We start from the raw sequence: 25813 nt of genomic DNA, 5'->3' as shown, positions 1-25813 counted from the left end.
CTTTCCCAAGGGGCTCCTTTTCTTAGAAACTGCAGAGATTTCAAACCTTGAAAGTCTCAGATGCAAAGGGCAAGCAGTATTTCACTCAGGTAAGACAGCACGAGAATGGTCACCAACAGGAACCAAATGGTTTCTCTCTGCTGTCATTGTTACTGATGCATTTTGGGAATGGCTGTCTACCTGTCCACACATGGTGTCTTCTTGGCCCATCAACTATATTCTCATCTTTGTGGGTCATAACTGATTGTTTCCTGAATCATTCTCCTTTCCAACTCTCGTGTTTTCTGTCACATCTTATCTCTAGCAGGCTGAATCCTGTCTCTCAAGTGTCCTTTCATCAGGACAGCCCAGAAACCCATCACCATCTCTCAGCTGTAAGGTTGGCCCTGCCGGGCTTCGGTTCTCTTCCTGCTGCTAACAAAACCCCGCTAAACTCACAGGCCCCACACTCGGGATGCCTTCCCAGGCATATTCTGGGTCTGAAAAGCCAACCTTCAAGGTTTTGTCTTGAGAGCACAGCTACTCCAGTTTTGGTCCAACTTTAAGCTTAGACTGACTTTAACTTGGAGCCCAACCTTCAATCCCCAACATTTAGTATCTCTAAGGTGACTGTACTTCCACAGAAATGACGGGAAACTCCCTCAGACAGGTCATTAAACACCAGGCAAAGATTTCCCTTCAGTTCATACAAGTTAGCCTGTAACGTTTTGCTTTGTTGAACATTTATGACGTTTGATATAAATGAAGCACAGGTTCTTAACCACACGCATACACGCGATTTGCTACAGGGCACTTTCTCAAACACATTCCTACTTAAGGCCACAACGAAACATCACAAAGTACCTTGAATGGCCTGAAGAGCAGGTACAGCTCTCGGGGCTTGATGTCCAGAGGCAGGCCACTGACAAACAGGGTCCGGACCTAGAAAATAAATGGAACAGGAGAGTGATCAAGGGTGGAAAGAATCCAGAGGCTACTTCTCATCTTAAATCGCAACAGGTCCCCGACGCCCCTACAATGCTCTCTATGACAGAACGAATGGAAACTCTGTATAATTTTAATATTGTTTAAAACTGTATCGTGAGGACGATAGAGACTTTCCGCTCTTCTCCCACAGCAATAGGACACACTTGAAAAGAAAACTCAAGTTTTGGCTTCTCTTGCTTCAGTCTCTCTGGTCACTGTGTCGCTTGGTGGTGTTAATTACTACTATTTTAATAAATATAAAAGAAGTGAGATTAAGTCAAGCACGTCTACCCAAGAGCTTGCAGGTAACCACCCTGTTCCTCTCACCGACTGCTGTTTCTCCCGGGTTCTACGAACAACACACACTGTCAAGGTACCTGCTGGTGCCAATGACAGAAGTCATCCAACACGTGTGTGAACATACACGGGAGACACTGCACACAATCGTCTGCTAAGGTAAACAATCACAACCTGCTTCTGACTGAAAACTCAGAGAAAGCAAGCTGGTGTGTGAACCAGAGAACCCAGAAAAGAGTTTACCTGAGAGAGATAAGGGTCAAGAGGGGGAAGGAAGGGGGTTGGGGATTTAGCTCAGCGGTAGAGCGCTTGCCTATCAAGCGCAAGGCCCTGGGTTCGGTCCCCAGCTCCGGAAAAAAAAAAAAAAAGAGGGGGAAGGAAGGAAGAAAACTCAGGCTGGGCAAAGTGCAGAGCTGCACATTCTAGGGGCAGAGTGTGACAGACTACACAGGAACCTAAGGTCAAATCACAGGGTGCATGGAAAGCTAATGGCTCAGGACCTCATCTGGACTCCAGAGTCAAGGACTGGCTACAGAGTAAGCATTGCCTAGCTTTCCGCTCTCTTACTCTACTCAGGAATACAACATGACTGTGCTCCTCCTTAGATGTCATGTTCTACCATTAACCATATATAAATGACAAAGAGGGACACTGCATGACGTCTAACACTTTCCACAGTTGCGAGTACAGAATTGAAAATCGGTAAGGCCCTTTTCTTGGTCCAGCAATGTCAGGCCATCTGCATGTTAGTGGTTCATACACGCTGTTCACATAGCAATCTCAGAATGCTGACTGGTTCCTTTCAATTTATTAAAACACCTATGCTCTATGTCTTGAAAATGTAGGGTTTGTTTAGTTTTCTCTGTCTGGTCTGTCATTCTGTCTGTCTGTCTGTCTGTCTCTCTCTCTTTCACACACACACACGTGAGACCATCAAAACTGAGTGAGAGAACCCATCACCTTTCATGGCGCCTCCTCAGAGTCTCACTTCACAGACCAGGTAGACCTCGAACTCACAACCCTTCTTCCTCAGGAGTTAAGTACTAACCAGGATCACAGGCACTGGGCCACCATTCCTGACTTCACCCATTCCTTGACTCCTCCCGGCCCTGTCCCACCATCCCCAGGTATCAGCTGTGACTACGGATGAATACATTTGCTCCAAAGTCAAAATAGAACCACAGAATAGAAGTGCGGATGGAGTTTGTCTCAGTTCATTCCTGCTTACAGAGAGCTAACCTCATCCGCACTGCTGTCTATCGGAAGTCCACCCGTGCCTTCTTACTGAGTAGTGTCCTGTTACATGGATGTACCAGTTCATGTATCCATGAACCTGTTGACACATATAGTAAGGTATGGTTTAACTTAAAAATGAAAATGCTCCTTCCTTGTCTTATGCCTCAGAGCACCGCACTGAGTTCCTCAGACAAGTGTGTGCTTGGCTGACGCCAAGGTCAGGTCTGTTGATCAACTCTGTATGTCTTTTTCCTTTCTTCTTTTGTCTCTGACACAAAGAAAGTTCTTGAGGAAAAGGTGAAATTGCTGACAGGTGCACGAGGGAACTCTCCTTCCCAGCTGCTCACCTGCCTTCTCATGGAGCAAAACTGAATAGCATCCGGGTCGTTCTGGTGAGGACAACATGGGCAAGAGAATCAACCCTAACTCCAAGTACCCACCACATCCTAGCTCTGTGCGGAGTATGGACCGGATGGAAGATTTACACAGAAACGTGGTATGCAGACCCTGTATTGTACAGTTAGGACACTGTCTGCCCAGCAGGACAGCGAGCTGTGGGTCACACTGGGTAAGTTTGGGGAGTTCGCTCAAGAGATTAACTTACATTTCTAATACTGTTCTAAAGAAAAAGGTTTTACAGACTTGCCAATTTACCAATGAAACTCACTAGATACCTGGGGATTGTGAACAAAAGGCAATATGTAAGTCAATTATACCAATAATAAAAAAAAAATATTATGCTACCAGTAAAAAAAAAAGATAGGTGTGAAAAACAGTGTCAAGAAGGCTCAGCAGATAAAGCCACTTGCCACCAAACCTAACCAGCTGTGTTCAGGAGAGACCCACCTCCCCTATGGTGACCTCTGACTCTCTCATGCATGTACCCACACGTATACAAGAGAACAGAAAAAATGAAAAAAAAATGCAAGGAAAAGATGTCATTTGGTTTCAGCATTTAGGGAGGGGAGCACCTTTAGCACACAGGTGCGAGCATCTACGATCCGCTGAGAAGAATGACCCCAGGGGTTACGACAGCGTAGGTGTTTTCTCATTCTGTGAGGAGAATAACCCAGTAGCGTGCATTATACTTGAAGGTGTTTGGGAGTTTCTGTTTTTAGACAGGATTTCGTGTAGCCCAGGCTGACCTCAAACTTGTTATGCAGCCAAGGATGACCCAAAAGGTAGAGTTAGGTCTGGGTATTGGTAAGGGTAGTGGTAGGGGTTGGGTAAGGTAAGGATAAGGGTGAGGGTAAGGGTTACAGTTAGGGTTTGGGTTAGGGTAAGCGGTCTGCATTCACCTCCAAAGTGCTGGGACTAAGACATACCCTGCACTGTGCCTGGATTAAATAATTCAGATTTGTAAGTGGAGGATCACCCTGAATATCTGCTTTGTCTTAGAAAGTTAAGAGGTTTGTATTTATACTAACACGAATTGTAGTGTTTGTGGAGGAAGCCTTAGGTAAACATTCTGGACTTAGATGTGAGAGACTTTTGTTCTAATGTTCTAGAAAGAAACTGCCATATATGGAAGAGGAAGAAAAGCCAACGCTTGGTGTGCCCAAGTTTGCAAGTCACCTATAAACAAACACAAAAGGCTCAAAAAAAACTCTTTGAGTTGTGGGAAACTAATAAAAGACTGGCGTTTCATGTCAACGTAGACAAAATGGCGTTTCCTAGAGTCTAGGGAAGCTCACTCCATTTGAGAAGCCTACCTCACTAGCTGGGGGTTGCTCAAACCTTCTCCTGTGACTGAACATATGAAGAAACTCGTAAGGGGAAATAGAAATAGGTCTTGAATATTTACATTATACACTGCTGCTATTCAACTAAAGGCCACTAGTTTCCAGAATATGATGTGCTTACAATCATTTCTAGTCTGCCCCAGATCTGGTAAACTTAATCAGCTTCATTTAAAAAAAAAAAAAAAAAAAGAGGAGGAGGAGGAGGGAAGAAGGGTAAAGAGGGGCGGAGAACTAGAAGGAGAATGAGGGAGGAGGAGGGATGGAGGAGAAAGAAAAGAAGGAAAGAGAGGTTGGGGATTAGCTCAGTGGTAGAGCTCTTGCCTAGCAAGCGCAAGGCCCTGGGTTCGGTCCTCAACTCAAAAAAAAAAAAAAAGGAAAGGAAAGAAAAGAAAAGGGAAAGGAAGAAAAAAAATCTAGATAACAAAGAAGTGGAAAAATAACTCTATAAATCTCAGCTGTACTCCCCTGGTGGCAAGCAGGGACAGAGTCACAGGATTGAAGACCCATCTCATCACACACTCGTCTGGGTCAGCACATAGCAGTGCGCTGAAATCAGAAAGACAAGATCCTCACTGCGGGGAGCTGACTGTCATAAACTCATCACCTATGGCAACATAAGCTCAGCTCTGTCACATGGTGGCCCAGCTGGAACCCGAGGGACAAAGGGCTATACTCCAAAAAATCCTTGTCCCCCTACCAATGACAAAGGATGCCTGTCACGGGAACTTTGTGGCAGCCCTTAATTTACAAGCACTGTCTCTGAACACAGACATGACGGGCACCATGCCTTCAACATCCCAGATGTTCCCTTTAAAAAAACACAGGAAAGGGCATCTCTTAGTCAAGGACAAAGAGAAGTTCAAAAGATGACGCTAGTGACAAATATATCCCAAAGGGGCTCTAAAGGATCCTGTGGGTGCGACTTTCATTCTTGCCCCAACCAGGCTAAAGATTTAACAGAAAAGGCTCTGCGCTGTGTTGGATGAGCATGCGAGCCTTAGCCACCATCTAACATTACTGCAGACCCACGGCTGGGCCTTAGGTAAAAACCACCATGGTGTATATCACTTCCTCATTGGGAAAAGAGCATCATTGTAGTGGCTGACTTGTTACTTGATAAACTTCAGAAGTCACTGCAGATCTGAGGTTTGCCTAGATCAGAAAGACTATGAGCCTAGAATATGGATCACATGAGGAGGGCGAGTCAGATACGGAGCAGTGGGGCAGGCTTAATTCAGGCACGTGGTAATGTTCATCTGTAACCGGTGGTCACACCTGATGAGCATTTGCCCAAGGTTTGGTGTGTGTTTGTTTACGATGGTGTCAAGGATCTCCTCCACGTGTTCTCTATATTTAAATCAAGCTACAGAACAAGGTCAATTTCCACTTCCTAAAGGCCCACCGGACTCCCTCTCTGCTTATCTAGCCCACTGTAAAAGTTCATCACCTCTGAAACTACCTTTTCTTTTCATCAGGGTCTAACTATGTGGTAATGGCTAACCTCAAATTTACAACCCTCCTACCTCAGCCTCCCAAACTGGAGCACATGCGTGGATCAACACACGGGGATGCAATGTACCAGATCTGTGCATGCATGTGCACACGTGCTCTTGAATGCGTGGGCTCGTGTGGCGGTCAGAGAATAACATTTAGGGGTTGGTTCTCCTTCCACCACGAAGGTCCCTGGAATTGAACTCGGGACACCAGGTTTAACAGCACGTGTCTTCAGTCAGAACCAACTCGTTGGCCTGTCTTTCCCATGTAACTGGTCTATACTTACACACACACTAGAAACTTCTAAATGTGTTGTGCGAATCATCCCAATGTAAAAACTATTCTTCTAGAAGCAAGATCCAAAGGAAGGATTTCTCTCAGGTTACAAAAGAGGTTCTTTTTTTTGCCGTGTTTCACACAGTAGGAAGCACGGAGCGGGCAAGTATCCCTAGGCTGATTTATGAGTCTTCAAACACATACACACCCAAAGCACATAGGCGTTGCTTGTCAACGGTTCTGAAGATGTCGTGGCAAACAGGACGAGTGACTAATTTCCCAGTCTTGCTGCACAGTATCAGCAGCTACAACACCAGTGACCAATCCCTTCACGGGACAGGCAGGCAGAAAAGATTAGCATGGATTAACAACCTCTCCTCCAATAAAATTAAGGATTAAAAAAAAGATTTGCATGTCATAGATTGCTAGGTGTGCCTCCATGACCAACAGTTCAAAGCCAGCATGGTACACATGATACCCTGCCTCAAACAAACAAGCAGACCCAAGAGTGTTAAGGGACAAGACCCCAAAAAGGGTGTGGGGGTGGGGGAAGCACTCGTGTGCAAGAAAATACCATCTTTAAAAAACATGGGAAGCTAACTACATGTCTACTTCTGTTCTCACTTGGACACCTCACCCCCAACCCCCATTTTCCTGTTCATTCTTGATACACAGGGTCAGGCTTACCTAGCAAAACAAAACAAAAACAGGACAAAACCTCTGTGTAACATGACTCATTTCAACTCTGACCGCAAGGCAGTGTTTCGTTCTGTTTTGCTTTGTCTTGTTTCCAAGGTTGGCCGGGGACTATGGAGCTGAGGACAACCTTGAACTCTTGATCCTCCTGCTTTCGCGGCTGCCGTTACAGGCATGCAGTGGTTACATAGGCGTTCTAAACACATACATTTGAGACAAAACCAAAACCAGACCAACCAAAAAAGGTCACTGAGTTACGGCCCAAGGTGCAGGGCCATCCTGGTACCTGTGAGGAGACATTCTTGCTTTGAGAATGGCCCACTACTCTGGGATCAGTGAGAGGTTGGGTAATAGTAACACAAAATCTTTAGGACTGAGACAGACTCACTTAGGATGTGGTGGTGCATGCCTTTCAACTTAGCATGAGAGGACAGGGACAAGTGGGTCTCTGGGAATTTGAAGCCAACCAGAAGTACATAGTTGGGGCTACACAGAGGGTCCGTCCCAGAGAGAGGGAGGGAGGGAGGTATGGACAGACAGACAGGCAGAGACTCAGCCATATAAATATTACTGGTTAATTATTTTCAGTCATCTAATACCAAAAGGTCGGCCGTAAAATATACACATACAAGTGACTTCCTGTAGACTGAGCAGTTTGTACTTTTGTATTTGGTGTGCGTGCGTGCATACACACATGCACACCCAGGGGAGAGGGAGAGGGAGAGGGAGAAGGAGAGGGAGAGGGAGAGAGGGAGAGAGAAGGAGCACAAGCTAAGGACTACTAGCCATGTCATTGCCACGGGTGGCTTTTTTTCTTTTTTTTTTTTTTTTTTTTTTCCTAGTCATGTGTTGACACCATGATAATTGATTACACACAAGTAATAAAATGGTCTCCTGGGCATTTAATTCTAATTACAGGCAAACAGCAAGAAGTGACCAGTCTTTGTCAAGCTCCAGTTTCTTAATTTAAAGAATTTTTAAAGACTATTTATGTACACGAACACTTTGACTACATGTATGTATGTGTACAGTACATACACCTGCTGCCTACAGAGGTCAGAAGAGAATGTCAGATGATCCCAGAACTGGAGTTATTGGTGATCGCGGGGCACAATGTGGGTGCGGGGAAAACCAACTCCAGGTCTTCTGTAAGAGCAACAAGTACTTTTAGCCTCTGGTCCATCTCTCCAGCTCCAACTCTAGGTCCTTTTTCTGTTTAAAGATTTATATACTTTATCAGGATTTCTTTATTTTATTCATATGACTGCACTGTTGCTGTCTTCAGACACACCAGAAGGGACATCAGCTCCCATTAAGATGGCTGTGAGCCACCATGTGGTTGCTGGGAATCGAACTCGGGACTTAACCACTGAGCCATCTCTCCAGCCCTGTCAACTCTAATTTCTTAATGACTCTGGCTTCAGGATGGAGCCAGGGGCCTGGTTCTGACAATGTCCTCAACACTAGACTTTACACACCTTTCCCATACCCTAGGAAAGTATTTTCGGGACATCAGCTATAGGCAGAAGACTCAATTGTGATAAGAGTCACTATACTGGGGGGAGCCCAAACTGCCTAATGTTGCCTCCCTAATTTGAAGATATCTACGGTTTGCTACCATACCTAGCGGGTTAACCCTCTGCACACTGTGGCCAAACACCACAGGCATGCCATGGTGTTATGCTGAGGTGCTCAGAAAGCTCCAGAAGGACCAGGACAAGGAGAAGAGCAAAGCAAGAGAGGAAGCATTCACAGAAGCAATGTCAGGGCAGCACTGGGTCAATCCAGTCCCTGTGTCCAGTGGGCCTTTCTTACCACATGGTTCATAGTCTTTTACTTTACAAGTCTCCCCTAAGCTACCTTCCAATGAAGGAGAAAAGGTGCTCTCACACGTGAGCACCGAACCCGCATTTCAAACCAATTCTTAGGGATCCAAGAAATCAGGAATTTGGAGTGGTTAGTGTAACTAGAAAACTGTGTGTGTATGCGTGTTTAATATAATATACATTGTATTATAAGAACTTCATCAATGAAATTAACTTCGGGTCCTGTTGCTCGTCTGCTCTGGTCCCCTTAGTTCTTTTGACCCATTTCAGTGACCCACTGCCGTGACCCTGACTGGCCCTCAGAGCCTTACTCTTCACTCAAACCCTCCTTATACCATTAAATCGTATTCTAGAACACACGTGTTAAAGTAGCACACTGTCACCAGCGCTTTGCCTTCCGGTTCCCTACAGCACACTTAGCTGTACCCTCAAATTAAGACACGTCAGAAGAACTGCACAAAGCTGGCTTTCTCATGGACGGACAAAGTCAAAAGAGTCTACCATGATTCCCCAACCTCTCTTCCTTCTTCGGCACAGAGATTGGATAATGCTACTTGACAAGTCGGCTTTAAAGGCAACTGTCATTCTGCATGTCTCAAACTACACACACAAAGCAAAGCAAGACAGAATGGATGTCTATGGTCCCTTAAAGGACCTTAATGGCACAGCGGGCGTACGCGGGTGATGCTTCCAACACTGCCCAGGGCACTCACTGTTCTGACAGAAGTGGCAGGCAAGGCCACTTGAGGTGCCTTCCCTCTGGCACCACCTGGGTTTGCGAGCCATCCCCGGAACTACACACGATGTTTACCGTCTTCACAGGAGAATGTGAAACACAGAACATAGGGAACTGTAGGCAAGGGTTTGCCACGCTAGTTACCCAACACGAATCCTTCAATGCCAGCTTGGTTCACTTTCAGAGTGTTCCCATGAGAAATCAGCAGAGAGGGTGGATCCCAAATGATAAAGAGAGTTCCTAGCCCGGCGGTGCACACCCTTGATCCCAGCAGGAGGCAGACAGATCTATATGAGTTCGAGACCAGCCTGGTCTACGGAGCGAGCTCTAGGACAGCAGGACCACATAGAGAAACCCTGTCTAGAAAGACAGAAAGAGAAGGGGGTGGGGGGGAGAAGGGAGGAAGGCAGGGAGGGAGGGAGGGAGGGAGGGGAGGGAGGAGGGAGGAGGGAAATCGCAGGTTATCTTTATAATACACTAAATGAGTTAAGCATTAGTAAAAGAACAGGGAAGGAGCCATAAAAGAAATTACTATGGTTTTGCTTAGGAAGCAGCTAAGCTGGCAGGGTAGCTGTTACGAAAGTGGGAAATCCTGGGTTTGGTGCCCAGGCTCCCAGAAACAGGTGAGGTGGTGCAGACACCTGGAATCCAGCCCCGGGAAGACGGAGGCTGGTGGGTCAGAGCGCAAGGTCATTGTTGGCTTTGTAAGGGTAAAACCAGACAAGGCTATGTCCTTGGAGGCTCCGTCTCCCTCCCAGCCCCTCCCCTGGCACACGGCAGGGGATCCAGACAGAAGGCTGAGGACAGCTCAGGCCACAAAAGGCTACTCCACAAGCAGGAGTCCCTGGATTTGGTCCCCGGACCCATGGTTTTCATTTTGTTTGGTTTGGTTTGTTTAAAGGAGCTGGGGATATATAGAAAGGAGGGGCTTGCAGTCAATCCCTGCACTGACAGGGTGGGTCCCTGAGGCTCCCAGCCCAGTAAGCTTAGCCAAATAAAGGAAACCCCAGACTACCGAGACACACGCACATGCACACACAAATAACCTAATAGAAATGGAAATATAACAAAGAGAAAATAAGTAGCAGTGGTTTTTTACATGGATTTTAGAGGTCTGTTTTATCAATTAAAAAAAAAAATCACCTAATGTCTATGAGGGACTAATCTGCTTGTATGCTGTCCCTCATAGACAAGAAATGTCCCCTTGCCATTCCGAATTGTTCTCCTCTTAAGACATGCCTGCAATTCTCTGATACTTCTCTTTTCAAGATGTAATTTTGTTTGTTTTGAAATAGGGTCTCATGTTACTGGGTAGCGGCTCCCCTCCCCTAACTCAGACCTCAAAGACAGCCACCTGCCCCTGCCTCAGCCTACCTCTGCTGCAGTTGGCTTACACCACCATGCCTAGAAGGATATACACTGCAATTCTCTACTGTGTAACTAACATTTCTTTATGTGTTTTATGCCTTATTTAAGATCCATAGCTGGCTGTATCTTCTCATATATAAAGAATTTTGACAAGAACAATGTTGGCAAAGGCGAGAAACAGAGCCCCACAGATGTTGGCGACATGATCACTTGGAAACGTCTGACGGTCTCTTATAACCTAGCAGTTCACTACCTCATGGTGATTCATATCCTTCGTCTTTGCGTTTGTTTGGTTTGGGTTTTTTGAGACAAGGTTTCTCTGAATATTGTACAGTCCTGGCTGTCCTGGCATTTGTTCTGTAGACCAGGCTGGCCTTGAACTTAAGACTCGGACTGTCCCAAGTGCTGGAATTGAAGGCATGCATGACCACTGCCCAGCATGGTGATCCACTTCTAACAAAAGAGAATACAGCAGTCAGACACAAAGGCCAGTGGCTTCCATGGAGCTGTCCTGTTCCTTTACCTAGTGTTTATACTCAACGGTCCCTACAAAGAGGCTTTGGGGATAATGGGGGTGAGACTCTGACTCTGGGAAAAAGTCAGATACCCAAGGCTGGTAAGGTTTAGATAACTACAGCCTCTACTCAACATGTCTTCTTGCAATCTTGAGACCTTGGACTAGATCGGAGTGGCCAAGCTGTTTCTAGATTGCTGGCCCTCGTCAAGTAGCCAAGAGTTTTAAGCTGTTGTGTTTCGGGGAACGTTTTTAGGTGTTACAAGAGTAAAACGAATTGATTTGTGTGAAGAACTGATTTGTGTGAATATAGTATACATACAGATAGGAGCAACCCCAGGGGTGGCCTGTCCCCTCTTCCTGCAACTGGCCTGCGGTGGTCTGTAAAAAGGGCTCAGTTACTTCCAGGGCAACAGAACCATGTGACTCAAGAGACTCAAATCTCAGTGTTCTCCAGAACAAGGCCCAGGCCATCATGGGTACGCATATCCAAAAGGCCACCAAGTGTGAAGGACATCACTCTAAAGAGTCATGTGTGGTGGGGTCAGGAGGTGTGCCCAGATCAAAGGGCGGGGCACAGGGTTGGTGGCCCAAAGAGAGTAAATCTTGAGAGTCATGCTGAACTTATGGGCTTAGATGCAGGTTCTCTGGTCACTGAACAAACCCAAGAAACTAAGACCTGAGACGGGTTGTCCATGAGAGATGATTTACCATCACTGAAAAGGGATAATAAACTTCCTATGCCAGAAGGGGAAAGGAAAGAGATATCCCAGAAGAGAGCAAAGAAGCCAAGAAACAGATGCAAACAAAAGCTTAAAAATAATACAAACAACAGCTCACAGAAACCAACATAGCACCTTCCATTCTGTGAATGTTTTCACCCATCTCTACCATTCTCCCTCCCTCCCTCCCTCCCTCCCTCCCTCCCTCCCTCTCTCTATGAACTGGCTCCCTCCTTCCATCTGTGGGTTCCATCAATGAACTCAGGTTGTCAGGCTTGGCACAAACGCCCTTACCCACTGAGCCATCTTGCTGGCGAATTTTAAACAACCTAGACAGTTTCTAAAGCTGTTCTTTCCGAATTCGGAAAGAATTTTCCAAACTGTCAGAACCTAGGGGTATGTGAAAGATCTTTTTAGAGCGGACGTGATCTGGCCCGCCGGTGACCTCTGGAATCCAGAGCGCCAGCTCAGCTCTGACTGGAACACAGATGAAGATATGTGAGGGCAAAGCAGCCCTCACCGTGCCAGAGCCGCTATTCTAATATGACCAAATAAAGACACAGCCAACGGCATCCCGCACGGGCAGCTCTGTCCAGCCAAAGCTTCTCGATCACTCATGCAAATAGTCAAATCTTAGTTACTGCCATTTGGATCGAGTGGAAGAATGTCCAATTCCTCTACATATAATAAAGAATGTCATTCGAAAGCAGAGACAGCATAGGTAAGACAGAACAAAGTTATGCCTGCTGTTAAAAAGACGGGTCTTTTTAGTAACGTCACCACCACAACACAACACTGTTTCTACATCTCAGAGAGATTCCCCTGGCCTCTACCTCCTGAGTGCTGGGACTACAGGGGTGTGCCGCCAGGCCCCGCTATGTGTAAATTTCACCAACGTAAAAATCTCAAACCATACAGTACATGATTTAACCACGGATCTATACATGTAAACTAACAGATTCAAAGACACATCAGACAGAGGTACCCTGTATCTCACAATTCATTGCTCTGTCATGTCAACATATGAGATCTCATCCATGGTTATTGACCAACGACATGACCTGAGTCTTTCCAGGAGCCAGCTTACCTCTTGCCGAGTTCAGAAGAATGGGGTAAGACTTTGAATTTGCAATACTCCAAAGTAAGTAATGTGCTGATGGCTGAACCCCAATGCGGTGATCAGCTGGGCTCGGGGGAGGGGCTGAGTAAGAGCTGACTTAAATTGGTGGATTAATCCACTGACAATCTGAAGACGACCGGGGAGTTCAGAAACAAGGAGATGGGGGCTGAGTTAGAGATGTAGGCCACTGGGGGGCATGTCCTTCCAGGGAGGGCTGTCCTTGATCTCTTCCTGGCTGCCATGAACAACTACGATCTGTCAAGGGCTCTCTATCATCATGTGCTGCCTTATTTGGGGCCCAAAAGCAAGACAGTGGCTCAAATATGGACCAAAACCTCTAAGAGCACGAGCGAAGGAGTCCTTCGTTCCAGAAACCGTTTTGAGGGTATTTATTGGTGATGAAAACCTGACCGAGACAAGCATTTAATTAGCAGGAAGTGGAAGGCCGGCTTCACTACGTAGCAGTAGTCTGTCTCTGTGGTTAGAGCACATCTGAGAAGTAATGTAAAGAAAGGAACTGCGGGGTAAGAGATGACAAGTCACAGCTGGACAGAGAGGCACACTGAGACAGATCCCAGCACTTGTCGGGTGGAAACAGCAGATCAGGAGTTCAAGGTCCTCTTCAAGTACGTACGGGGTTCAAGGTCAGTCTGAGCTATAGGAGACCTCTCAGGAGGGAGGTGGGAAGGGGAGCGGAGGGAGACAGGCTATGTAAAAGTTATGTATACCTCCTCCCTGTGACCCTACCCAAACACGATCCCCCACATCCCCAGACAGTCTGTGTTTCATCAGTTTCCAATTTGAGATCTTAGTTTCCCTGGAAGCAAAATGTACATTATTAACGCATGGCTTGTTTGTAATGTTTTTCAAAAGTTAAGTTTGAAATGATTCATTAGCGCACATTTTTAGAGTCTGGGAAAAACAGCGCTTTGAGGAGCCATGGACCCCCTGAGTAAACGATTACGAGGATGAGGTCCTGATGTGTGTGGGGGGGGGGGGGGGGCACAGCCATGTTGAGGACCAGTGCCTCTCAGACCCATGGGAAGCTGGCACGTTTGTGTAAGCACTGACAGAATGCTCTGCCAGGCCTTGGAGGATGGTGTTGAGTTTTCAAAAACCACATAAAAACATCCCTTTAAACCGACCCCACTTGGAGGAGACGGTGGCCATTGGGCCTGCTGGAGTGGGCGGACTGCGCCGAGAGTGAATCCTGCAGAGGAGGAGAATTAGGTCTGCCTGATGAGAACGGATTTTGCAATTAAGTTTTATGAGCTACTTCTGACTTTACTTAGGAAACCGCGAAGCCTGTGCCCGATGGAGTGAGTCACGAGCTTTCCTAGTATCTCCATTTATTCTTTACTGAATGTGATGAATAAAAGAAAACAGTCTCTGAGGCACTCCCTAAACCTCGGGGAAGCGAAGTCTATGTAGAGAGGCTGCATCGTCTTATTTTTATTCATTACTAAATATACTGTAATAAGAACTCTCCTGGGACTGGAGAGATGGCTCAGCGGTTAAGAGCACTGACTGCTCCTCCAGAGGTCCTGAGTTCAATTCCCAGCAGCTACATGGTGGCTCACAACCATCTGTAATGGGATCCGATGCCCTCTTCTGCTGTGTCTGGAAACAGTGAGTGTACCCATATATATAAATAGATCTTTAGAAAAGAGAATCCTTCTGAGATACTTCCTAAACTTCTAAAATGGTAAACACTTGAGGGTTGGTTGTTTCTTTGTTTATAAAGACTGTATGAGAAGCAGACCCCTAGTCAGAGACAACTGTTAGCTAACGAATATGCAATTAACTCACACTTGAGCACTGGCAGCATCATGCAGGGTTTGTGAGCAGATTCAAGCTCTGACTGGGTAGACTAATGAGTCCTAAGAGTCTGCAAGATTCTACAGGACAGTCTGAGAATGAGCTACTGGGCGAAGCCTCCAGTCTCCTTTCCTGCCTTCTGGTGAAGTAACTGATGGCAGGTCTTGGGAATCTCACCAGGAATCACTGTCACATACAGGTGACTGTGGCACCAGCACTGCCGATCTATAAAATGCACACCGAGAAACAGAGAGATGTACATGCGGGCCTGATGAGACCCATAGACTCCTGGGATACCAACAGACGGCTCAGCGGTTACGAGCACTGGCTGCCCTTCCAGGGTACCTGGGTTTAACTCCCAGCAGCCACATGGCAGCTCGCAAAACATCTTTAATTCCAGTTCCAGAAGATCTGGTATTTTCCCACAAACACATAATTCAGGCAAAACATCAGTGCACATAAATCTCTAAAAAAAACAGAACAAAACAATACCACACGCTAGAGTGCACACGGTGGAAGAGACAGAGTCCTGCACCCCAGCTTCTGAGCTCCACACTTGACACACATGCCCGCACACAAAACAAATAAATGTAAAAACGGTTAAGCCTACCTCCAGACTTGATGAGAGACCCTATCTGGAGATGAGGAGTGACAGAACTTACTCGTCCATCTTTAACTCCCTAGGCCTCTGCACGCACATGCATAGTACATGCACACACACACACTCTCACACACACATACACACACTCTCACACACACACACACTAACACACACACACACACCCCCACACACACACACTCACACACACACACACACACACACACACACACACACACACACACTCATGCAACTTTTTTTTTCTTTCAAGACTAGGTTTCTCTAAGAAGCCCTGACTATCCTGGAACTCACTCTGTAGACCAGGTTGGTCTCCAACTCAAGCTCTGCCTCTGTCTCTGAAGTGCTGGGATTAAAGGTGTGCACCACCTGCACCATGAATTGCCCGGCCAGAAATTAAATTTTTAACTCAGTGATAAAAACTAATAAAGTTTAGTATTTCTTGCCTAGGAGTTTATATAGGAATAGGGAAAGAAAACATTTGTGTTAAGTAAGTATATATTGCAGGCTGGAGAGATGGCTCCGTGGTTAAGAGCACCCACATGGGGGTTGGGGATTTAGCTCAGTGGTAGAGTGCTTGCCTAGGAAGCGCAAAGCCCTGGGTTCGGTCCCCAGCTCCGAAAAAAAAAGAACCAAAAAAAAAAAAGAGCACCCACATGGTGGCTCACAACCATCTGTAATGGGATCCGATGCCCTCTTCTGCTGTGTCTGAAGGCAGCTACAGTGGACTCATAAATTAAAAAATAAATAAGTATGTTGCAAAACACTGGTACCTACCAGAGCCCCTGTTATAGTTTGAAGATTCTCAGCCCAGAGAGTGACACTATTTGGAGATGTGGCCTTGCTGGAGTAGGTGTGTCACTGTGGGTGTGGGGTTTAAGACCCTCCCAGCCTGCCTGAAAGTCTTCCCCTAGCAGCCTTCAGATGAAGATGTAGAACTCTCAGCTCCTCCTGCACCACACCTGCCTGGATGCTGCCATGCTCCCACCTTGATGACAATGGACTGAACCTCTGAACCTGTAAGCCAGCCCCAGTTAAATGTTGTCCTTATGAGAGTTGCCTTGGTCATGGTGTCTGTTCACAGCAGGAAAACCCTAACTAAGACAGTCCCCAAGATGCTCTTGGAGACTGGATATAGGAATTTCAGTAAGAAAAAAAGAATCTGGGAAAGATACTGAAGTTCTGACTGGTAAACGGTAATGTCTAAATGAAAAAAAAGTTCTTTCTAGACAGCTATTATGCGCACATAAAACACACAAAATACCAAGGGCCAGCTCCCCGCATAATCTCTGATGTATAACATATAAGGTATCATAATACTATATAGGGCAAAGATGGCTGCCCCCAATGCCCTTCAGCACAAACACAAGTAACTAGAGAGTTGGCTGGCATCAGAGGCTTGAGGATCACGAAGCCTTGCCCACCTAGGCATCCTTGTAGAAGTCTAAAACACCAACAGAAAAGGCAAGGGCTGTGTCTGCACACGGACATCTCTGTCGCTCATTTTGTTGGCCGAGACAGGATCTCCCTATGCAGCCCTGGCTGGCCTAGGAAGGGCTAGGTTCTGTCAAGGGCTCCCTGTCATCATGTTCTGCCTTATTTGGAGGCCAAAAGCAAGATAGTGGCTACACCAAGCTAGGCTCAAAGTCAGAGATCCCTCTGCCTGCCTTGGTCTCTCACTTAGTGCCAGGACCAAAGGTGTACACCACCACGCCCGACTCTAATGGAATTTCTGGAGCTCCTGCAGGGAGCTGAGGAAGACCTTACTAGAACTTCAGTGATCTTGTCCATCTTGTCCAGGCAACACTTGGCCTCCTACCTACTGGACTCTCTACTGCTCCTCCCCGTTGCAGCTAGCACGCTCTGTTTAATACAAGCTGCGCGTCTTCTCTGTAAGCGACAACACCTGGTATGACCCTCTCCGTCCAAACATGACGTAATCATCCCTTCGGCTCTCCAGACTGGATTTCAAGGACACTGGCCGCGTCTGATGGCTCTGAGGGACACACCTGTGTTCTTGTTATCACAACCAAGCACTGACGATATCCGATGCACTTATCAACTGCCTGCCTAGCTCGCAAGAGGAACGCAGCCTTGCTGAGGCATCTCACAAGAGGAAGACAGATGTGGGGAGAAAGCACCACGTAGGCAACCGTGTGTCGGCTCCACTGGAGACTGCCACCTGCCAGTGTGACATCCTACTGAGCACACAATACGGATAGAAAAGAACCGCAAAACCAGCCATTATGATGTTAGCGTCAGACTAAGGACAATTCTTAGAATAACACTCTCACTGACTTCTCCAGCCCTTAGAAGATGGGATAGATCTGAGCAATTAGCAATTTGAAAGACAGACAGACAGAAACAGACGGACAGACTGGCTAAACAACGACAATAACATAAGGGTCTAAATGTCTGCCTGCCTAGCACCCGCCTCTCCCAGGCCTGTGCACCTCTCCAACCTCTGGCTTGTATTTTCTTCACAGTGTATCTGTCACCGGCAGACAGTTTCCTGCTGAGAAACATCAGCAAGAGGGCAGTTTTCCCAAGAAAGACACTAGACCCATTCACACTTCCAGAGCCTGAGCTAATGTGAGGTATTTCCAAAGAGAAATCTGTCTGGGGGGGGGGAGAGATAATCATCTGTACTTCCTGTGCAAAACATTCTGGCTTTGCTTGACAGACAGCCTTCATATGACCTATATCAAATAAATAAATATGAATAAATAAATAAATAGCCTGCCCACTGCAAGTGAAAGACAGCCCAGCCTAATCAGCAGCAGCCCTTGACCACAGACCCTGCATCCGCAGCTCAAGAAGTCCAGATATGCATCATCTGAGCATGGGGTTCGCTGTAAAAGGAACAGCGATGACACAGAGGTTTGTCTGGAGAACAATGAAAACAAAAACTTCTCGGCCAAGGGCACTGAAATGGCAGGTGGACCGCAAAGATGTGAGGCGCTCAGGTCCGAGATGTGAAAAGCTTCTGCTATAAACCAACTTGTGGGAGAAGAGAAAGGGAGAAAAACAGACTAAACCGTGCGCCTATCTACAGCAGGTGGGTGGCACACGCCTGCAATCCCAGGACTTGGGAGGCTGAGGCAAGAGGATCATCCTGAGCATGGGACCCGCATGGGCTGGACAACCAAACCATGGTTAGGGGGAGACCAAACAGGCTGGAGAGATGGCTCAGTGGTCAAGAACACAGTTCCTCTTACAAAGGAGCTGGTTTGGTTCCCACCCCCTGTGGTCTCCAGTTCCAGGGGCTCTGATGCCCTGTTCTGGCCTCCATGGGCACCACGCACACATATGCTGATGCACATACATGCAATGCAGGCAAAGGTCATACATATAAAATCATCTTTTTGGAAAAGAAAGAAACACAGCAAGGAAGGGTGTGGGGGAAGGGATGGTTGGGGGGGGCATTCTGCTCTGCTGTGGCGTCTAGGGCCTGTTTGAAAAGCCCTGTTTATTGAGGCGTATAAATAATTATTCTATCTCTGGGGTTGTAGTTTTAAGTTTCACTTTTATTTCATGTGTATGAGTGTTTTGCATGCACCATGTACATGTGGTAGAGGATGTCCTGGAACTGGGAGGTATCGTCTGGGTGCTGGGACTCAAATAGAGTCCCCCGGAAGAGTTAGCTGGTGCCCTTAAACCACTGAGCAAACTCTCCAGCCCCCTCAATCTGCGGGTATTTTAAGTAGCAAGATATGCTTTAAGCAAATGAGAAATAAGATAAAAATTATAAGGTATCTGCTACATTGTTTTGTGTTTTTCAGTCACACAGCTCTGGAAAGGCACAAGTTTACCTAGCCAGTCTCCCTACACCCACACCTCCAGTCTGAACTGGCCAGAGGCTACTATCAAAGATGCCATTTGCTTTAAACTCAGGGACACCCTGCCAACAATGCAGGGAATGTGTGCTCACACCCTCGGGTCCCTAACACCAAAGTCACTTCCCCATGGAGTCTGTCCTGCTTCCTCAAAGTCAAGTTCTGGAGGAGGGAGCAAAAGCAAATAGATGGAGTTAACACAAGCGGAAACTCAGTCTACCTGAGAGGAAACAGCAAACCCAAAGCCCCTCTCTTTAAGCCGTCTTCATGATGGTTTAATTAGCCATCGCTCAAGGGATTACATATTTTACCATTAGGAAAACAACTTTTCCTTTTTTGACACAAGAGATCCCATCCCAAGCTAGCCTTGAACTCCCCACATAGCCAAGAGGAGTGAACTTCTGGACTCCTACCTACACCCGACAGGCGCCAACATGTCTTGGTAGTGGGGATCCAAATGAAGGTTTAATACATGCCAGCAGGAACTCTACCAACTGAGATATATCCCTTAAACAGTAAACTTCAAAGAGGAAAATGCTGGGTTGGGGATTTAGCTCAGTGGAGCGCTTGCCTAGGAAGCACAAGGCCCTGGTTCCCCAGCTCAAAAAAAGAACCAAAAAAAAAAAAAAAAAAAAAAAAGAAAATCCTTTATTAAAAAAAAAAAAAAAAAAAAAAGGAAAATGCTGGCCTTTAATGCAGCTCTCAAGAGGCAGAGATAGGCAGGTCTCTATGAGCTTGAAGAGGACAGCCTGGTATGTATGTGTATGTATATGTGTGTGTGTGGAAACACACACACACACACACACCCTGGTCTACACAGTTCCAGGCCAGTCAAAGCTAAACAGTGAGACCCTGTCACCTCGCTCCCCTATTTTAAAGTATCTTAAGTATAAACAATGTAAATTTATTTATTTTTGCTAAATAAGAAATTAAAATCCATTTTCCTACCTCTCCTTTGGAGAGGAACGTTACTTGGGAGAAAGAAACGATGTTAACAATTTATTTTGATGTGGGAACCTGTCTTTCATCTGTGTCCTCGGTAATACCTCTTCTTGTTTAAAAGAAAGATAAACTGTTCCTTTAAAAAGGGTTGGAGCCCTGTTTCCAAACAGGACATTCTAGTTGACTTGAAATGTAACTAAAAGTAAATTGTAATTTTTCAAGATTTTCTGCTGAAACAAATCCTACTCATAAAACTGGAGAGTCTGGCCACGAGGGGTTATTTTTATAACAATGGAAAAGTACTTTGAAGGACCAATGCTAAGACACAGGGGAGCAGGAAGCTCTGGACCTGGCCTCGGGTCTTGTCTAAGCGGTGGCATTCTCCCCGGTGAACTGCTGAGTGAGTTCCACTGTCCCCAGCTGGAGAAGGGTGATAGGTTACTTGGGTCCTAGGTGAGGCCAGTGGCAGGAAGAAGAGAGACTGAGGGGAGGGGACAGCGCTGAAGCAGCGTGAGGACAGCAGAATATGGGACTGAGGCAGAAAAGCAAGACCATGGAGGACAGTCTCAAAGAATGAAACAAATCTGAGAATGAACAGCGTGTTAGTTCCCTCATGTTAATAGAACAGTCATCTGAAGGGCTGTAAAGTCTGTTTATTTTCCGTTTTCCACTCCCAACATTTCTTTCATCTCCATTTAGATGGACCACAGTGGGAATGGGTTTTGGCGAATGGAAAACCCAATAAAACTAAAAGTACTAAGTGCAGAGTTAGCGCTGGCCCTGGCTGCTGCGGCCCTGGCAGACACTACCGGTCACCCCTCAGTATCCCCAGGTAAATGCGATGTGGGATGGGCCAAATCCCTTCCTTTCTGAGCTTTCCTTTAGTACAGGCAGACAAACGAGTCGGAGTGACTGACAGATGAAACTGAAGGGCGGAGAAGCTCTCCTGTGGTTAATCAATCTTTGGGTAGTTTTGATGAATTCCACCGAGATCATACCAACATCCTAGCAAGCATTTTGCGTCACGCGCTATTTACTTCACCCTAACCCCAACGAAGTAGGCAGTCGAACCTGTTTTCCTGATAAGGTAACAAAACCAGAAAGTAACAGGCGAGACGGTGAACGGGTGAACGTTGGACAAGAGCTGACTGGACAGTTGGACGCCTGTCTCTCACCTCATTTTTACAACTGCGCTCTGCACACTTCTCTAGGTCCTTCCAAGCCAGCTTCTTTTCTGGGCTGTGGTATTTCCACCTGAAAAGTCCAGTACAAAGGAGAACAGATACCTGCCCGACTGGAGAGGCACCGAACCAAGAAGAGGAGGGGACAGCCAGAAGCTGGTTTGGACATCGGGGCTGCTGGGAATGTTGGCTCATACCTATGATCCCTACACTTGGAAAGCTAGAGGTGGGTCTCTGTGAGTGAGGCTAGCCTGGTCTACACAGCAGGTTCCAGGACAGCCAGGGCTACCTCAAAATACCAACAAGTAGTACTGAAAACAAACAGGAAGTGCTGGGCCCTAACTAAAACAGATGATAGGATGGTCACAGGGTCTAATCACAGAAACTAGCCTTGCGATCACACTGTGGAATTTCCACCTCAGTTCTATGGCACAACCAAACAATGAACACGTGTGAACCTCGGGCAAGCTAAATGGTACAGGAAAAAGTACCGGATACAGGGGTTACCTTTCCGATATCTAACCGACATCCACTAATAAGGTAAATTCTGGCTATTTAAAGTCACAGAAAATAATTATGCAAACATATAGAATTAAACATCAGTTTAGCTTGTCTGCAGTGGTCCCTGCAGTTGTGAGGATCTTAGTAACTTTTGCTGATGGCTTTGAGAAGCACATGCATTCTCACAGCAGGGGGAGATCAGGAATAGTGGACAGCCTAAGTAAATACACACTCTTGAGAAAAGAAGGCAATGGACTAGGAGCTTCCAGAAAGTTCCTGTTTACACGAGAGCTATATAATCTATCACCTATCAAATAAAAACCCTTTACAAATGAAGCTACGTGACAGTTACGTTAACCGCACTATTTTGAAATTTCCCCCATACATACCAAATAGCATTTTCTTTAAAATTAAAAAAAAAAAAAAGAAAGTAACAGGACGGATGGAGATGTGGCTTAGTTGGTACAGGGCTAGCCAAGCAATTCCCACCAGCATGTGGTGGCCCAGCCCAGAATCCCAGCACCAGTCAGAGGCCAATCTGGAGATCCTATAGAGAAAGAAAGCTCTACCAGTCACTACTGACGGTAACACAGCTCTATACCAGCCCAATAAAAGTATGGCGCTCCGGGAAAGACGCAGTTTTCTCCCTGGGTCTTACTTTGCTGCTGCTTGTTTTTGGCAGACCTGGAGCTCAGACCCAAGTTGTTCTTGTATGTGCTAAGCAAGCACTCTCAACCACTGAGGCACTCCCAAACCATATTTCTTAAAAGCAATGCTATACCTTTACAGAGTCTAAACTAAGATTAGGAGACGGTTTCCGAACAACTGCCAAGTAAGAAGAAAATGTTGGGGAGCTGGAGAGATGGCTCAGGGGTTGAGAACACCGACTGCTCTTCTAGAGGACCCGGGTTCAATTCCCAGCACCCACATGGCAGCTCACGACTGTCTGTAACTCCAGTCCCAGGGGACCTGGCACCTACACAGACAGACATACATGCAGGCAAAACACCAGTGCACATATTTAGTAGGGATTTTGGTGGCTTATAGTCCCAGTGGCTACTTGATAGTCGGGTTTTTCCCACTTCATGAATAACCACAATTCAAAAATGTCATATACTTCAGTCTCAACTGCCCATTCCCGGCAATATTTATTCTTCTAATTTCATGTACAAAGGAATTCCAGCTGAGCACACAGTTTTCTAAACTCCCCCGCTAATGACGACCAGGACTGCATTGCTTTGTCCTGGCCTATGCGGTGGACACAGTGATTAGCTGTAACTTTCAGGCTATGCTATTTAAAACGAATATCCCTCTCCTCTTTCCCATTGTGTACAACATGAGCACGGTAACTGAGGGGCCTAAGATGGCAGCTACCTGTTGAAGACAACAGGGAGGACACTAGGAATTCTCAGCCATGCTCAATCTGGTAATTCGCTGGGTGGCTCAACCTGATATCCCAGCATGGGGGAGGTGGGGACAGAAGGACCAGGATCTAGGACTTCAAACACCTACCGCTACACAGCAAGTGAGAGGGGAGCAGGAGCTACAGGAGACTGTACTTCAAGAGGATGGGGCGATGGCTCACTTGGTAACATATATGACTTGTCACCATGAGGACCGGACTTGAGTTCCAGTCCCTAAGCACCCAGGTAAAAACCTGGCATGGGTGCAGCACTGTAACCTGTGCCTCAGAATGGTTTATAGCCCACATCATTTCGGTTTTCTGCTGCTGTGCCCATGTTCAACCATATGTACATACATGCATACCATGTTTGAATACTGTCACTGTCATCTCGTCTCAACTAAACCTTAGAATAGAGGGCGTGCAATATGGCTCAGGAGATAAAGTTGCTTGCGGCCAAGCCTGAGCATGGGCCCTGTGACCCACATGACAAAGGAAAAGAACAGACCTCTGACCTCCAGGCAAATGTCTTTCAATTCTTGGCCTTGCTTCCATTTCTTTTGAGGAGATATGTATCTCCAGAAGTGAGACTGCAGGATTACAAGGTAATCATTTCTAGGTTTATTTGGGGGTTGGTTGTTTTTGTTTGTTTGTTTGTTTGTTTTGGAAGAAGGGTCATAACCTTTTCCTTACAGTCCCATCAACAGTACATAGAGGTCCCTGGGGTTTTATTACTATTCCAATACTTCTTTTAAAACTAGCAGGCATAGTTGGGGATTTAGCTCAGTGGTAGAGCATTTGCCTAGCAAGCGCAAGGCCCTGGGTTCGGTCCCCAGCTCCGGGGGGGAAAAAAAAAACTAGCAGGCATAAATGGTAGTGTTTGACAATCACAACGATCGAGTAACTTCTGAGCACCTGGGGGTGTACAAATGCAAGGGTGAGCAGCCAACAGAGTTAAAATTTTCCCCAGCCACTCCCTACAAAACTGTGAAACTCCTTCCTGGCTTTGTTATTTACTGTGCCCAGCACAGTGTCACCCTTCATTGTCAGCAGTTTGCCCTGAAGATTTTCAGCCTTGGTTTAAAAAAAAAAAACCAACAGTGCACTTTGGCCAGGGAAAGTGCAGATAGATCCCAAACTTGACATAGCTACTAGGGAGAAAAAAACCGAGTTCAGGAAGACAGACCGTGGACAACACATTACTCACGTCACAGGAGTTTACACATAACAGGTGTAGAAGCGCTGGGACGTTCCTTGCCCATTAATGGAAATGCCAGAGACGAAAGTCAAGAAGACAGATAAGGAGGTGTCTTCAGTGATTCACACACACCCCCTTTGCTCCCTTCCTTTGTTTCATTTTCTTCCTCTTAACTCTGAAAAATAAACCCTCCAGAAAACTAAGAAAAAAAATGTTTTGAAAGTTTTTATGTCATCAGCATTTCTTGTTCATGAGGTAAGTCTCTAAATACTAAAAGTTAGTTTTATAATCTGGTTCCTCTTGACAACATGCTTTTAGAGAATCTGGTAGAACGGGATAGAGGAGCAAGGATGACTTTTTTCCTAAGCACATACAGAGGCTAGAGATGTGTCCTGGGTCTAACAGCGGCGCCTCATCCTGTTTCTGTAAATCTTTGAGTCCGCAGCCTTTCCCATTAAATCCCCACCCCAAGTCAGATGGAAGGCTTTCCTGTTTTGTCACAGTGTGCTCTGCTCTCCTGGGGCCCTCTTCTTAGCTGTAGTCTTTTCTCCGGCCCAGGGATGCAGGGCGTGGGACCTTCAGCTGCCAAGACCGGAAGCGGAAGCCTGGGGCAGCAGCTACACTTCCGGCCACAGCCTCAGAGGCAGCCATTGCGGCTTGTCGGGCCAGCACCTCTGGCAGAACACATAAAGCTAAGGTGCCTGTACTGGAGCTAACTTCTTCCTCCCCGGAGTTAGCGCACGAGAAGGCCAGGCAAAGCCTGGTCTCCAAAGTCATATTCCTTCAACCTGCTTGAGCAAGTTTCTCTGGCCAAGTAACTTAAAAACCTGAGGTGTTGCCATTTGGAGCTGCTACTGCTTTCCTTACCCCTTGGAATAGTAACGACCGTCAACTTCCTGGTTCTGCTTAAGTGTGTTTTCCTTGACTACACAGGAAGGATATAAGAGAAAAATGTACGTGTGCTGTGTATCTGATAAAGGTTATGGGGAACATCGTAAAACTTGGAAAGAAAACAGAGCAAAACAAGCATTTGGCTTGTACCTTCACTGGCCATATTATTTTTAGAAACATGTTCATTTTCTGGTCTTTTTACCAAAAGCCAGGAGACCATTTGTCAGCAAGAAAAGGGAAAGAAAGAATGAATAACAATAAATAGCTAAAATTATACTCTAAGACAAAATTGTGTAACAGATAATCAACTCCTATGTTTAAAAAAAAAAGTTTTCGAAAGAAAAAAAAAAAAAAAAAGGACTGAACCAGTTGAATACAAAACTCATCTGAAGTTTGTTTTTCCAAATGTCAACCTGATAAAATCAATTTTAATGT

At 46.2% G+C, this 25813-nt stretch overlaps 1 protein-coding gene across 2 annotated transcripts in view; it reads right to left on the bottom strand.

Moving 5' to 3' along the window:
- Positions 1-25813, bottom strand: part of Rbpms (RNA binding protein, mRNA processing factor) — a 140923-nt gene that overhangs the window by 72932 nt on the left and 42178 nt on the right. For both annotated transcript variants that reach the window (XM_032919231.1, XM_032919232.1), the window contains exon 2: positions 844-921. In XM_032919231.1, coding sequence (XP_032775122.1) covers positions 844-921 — 78 coding nt within the window. The remainder of the gene's footprint in view (positions 1-843; positions 922-25813) is intronic.

Source organism: Rattus rattus, chromosome 13, assembly GCF_011064425.1.
Source record: "Rattus rattus isolate New Zealand chromosome 13, Rrattus_CSIRO_v1, whole genome shotgun sequence".
NCBI classification, from domain to species: Eukaryota; Metazoa; Chordata; class Mammalia; order Rodentia; family Muridae; genus Rattus; species Rattus rattus.
This window is presented reverse-complemented; position numbering and strand designations above follow the sequence as displayed.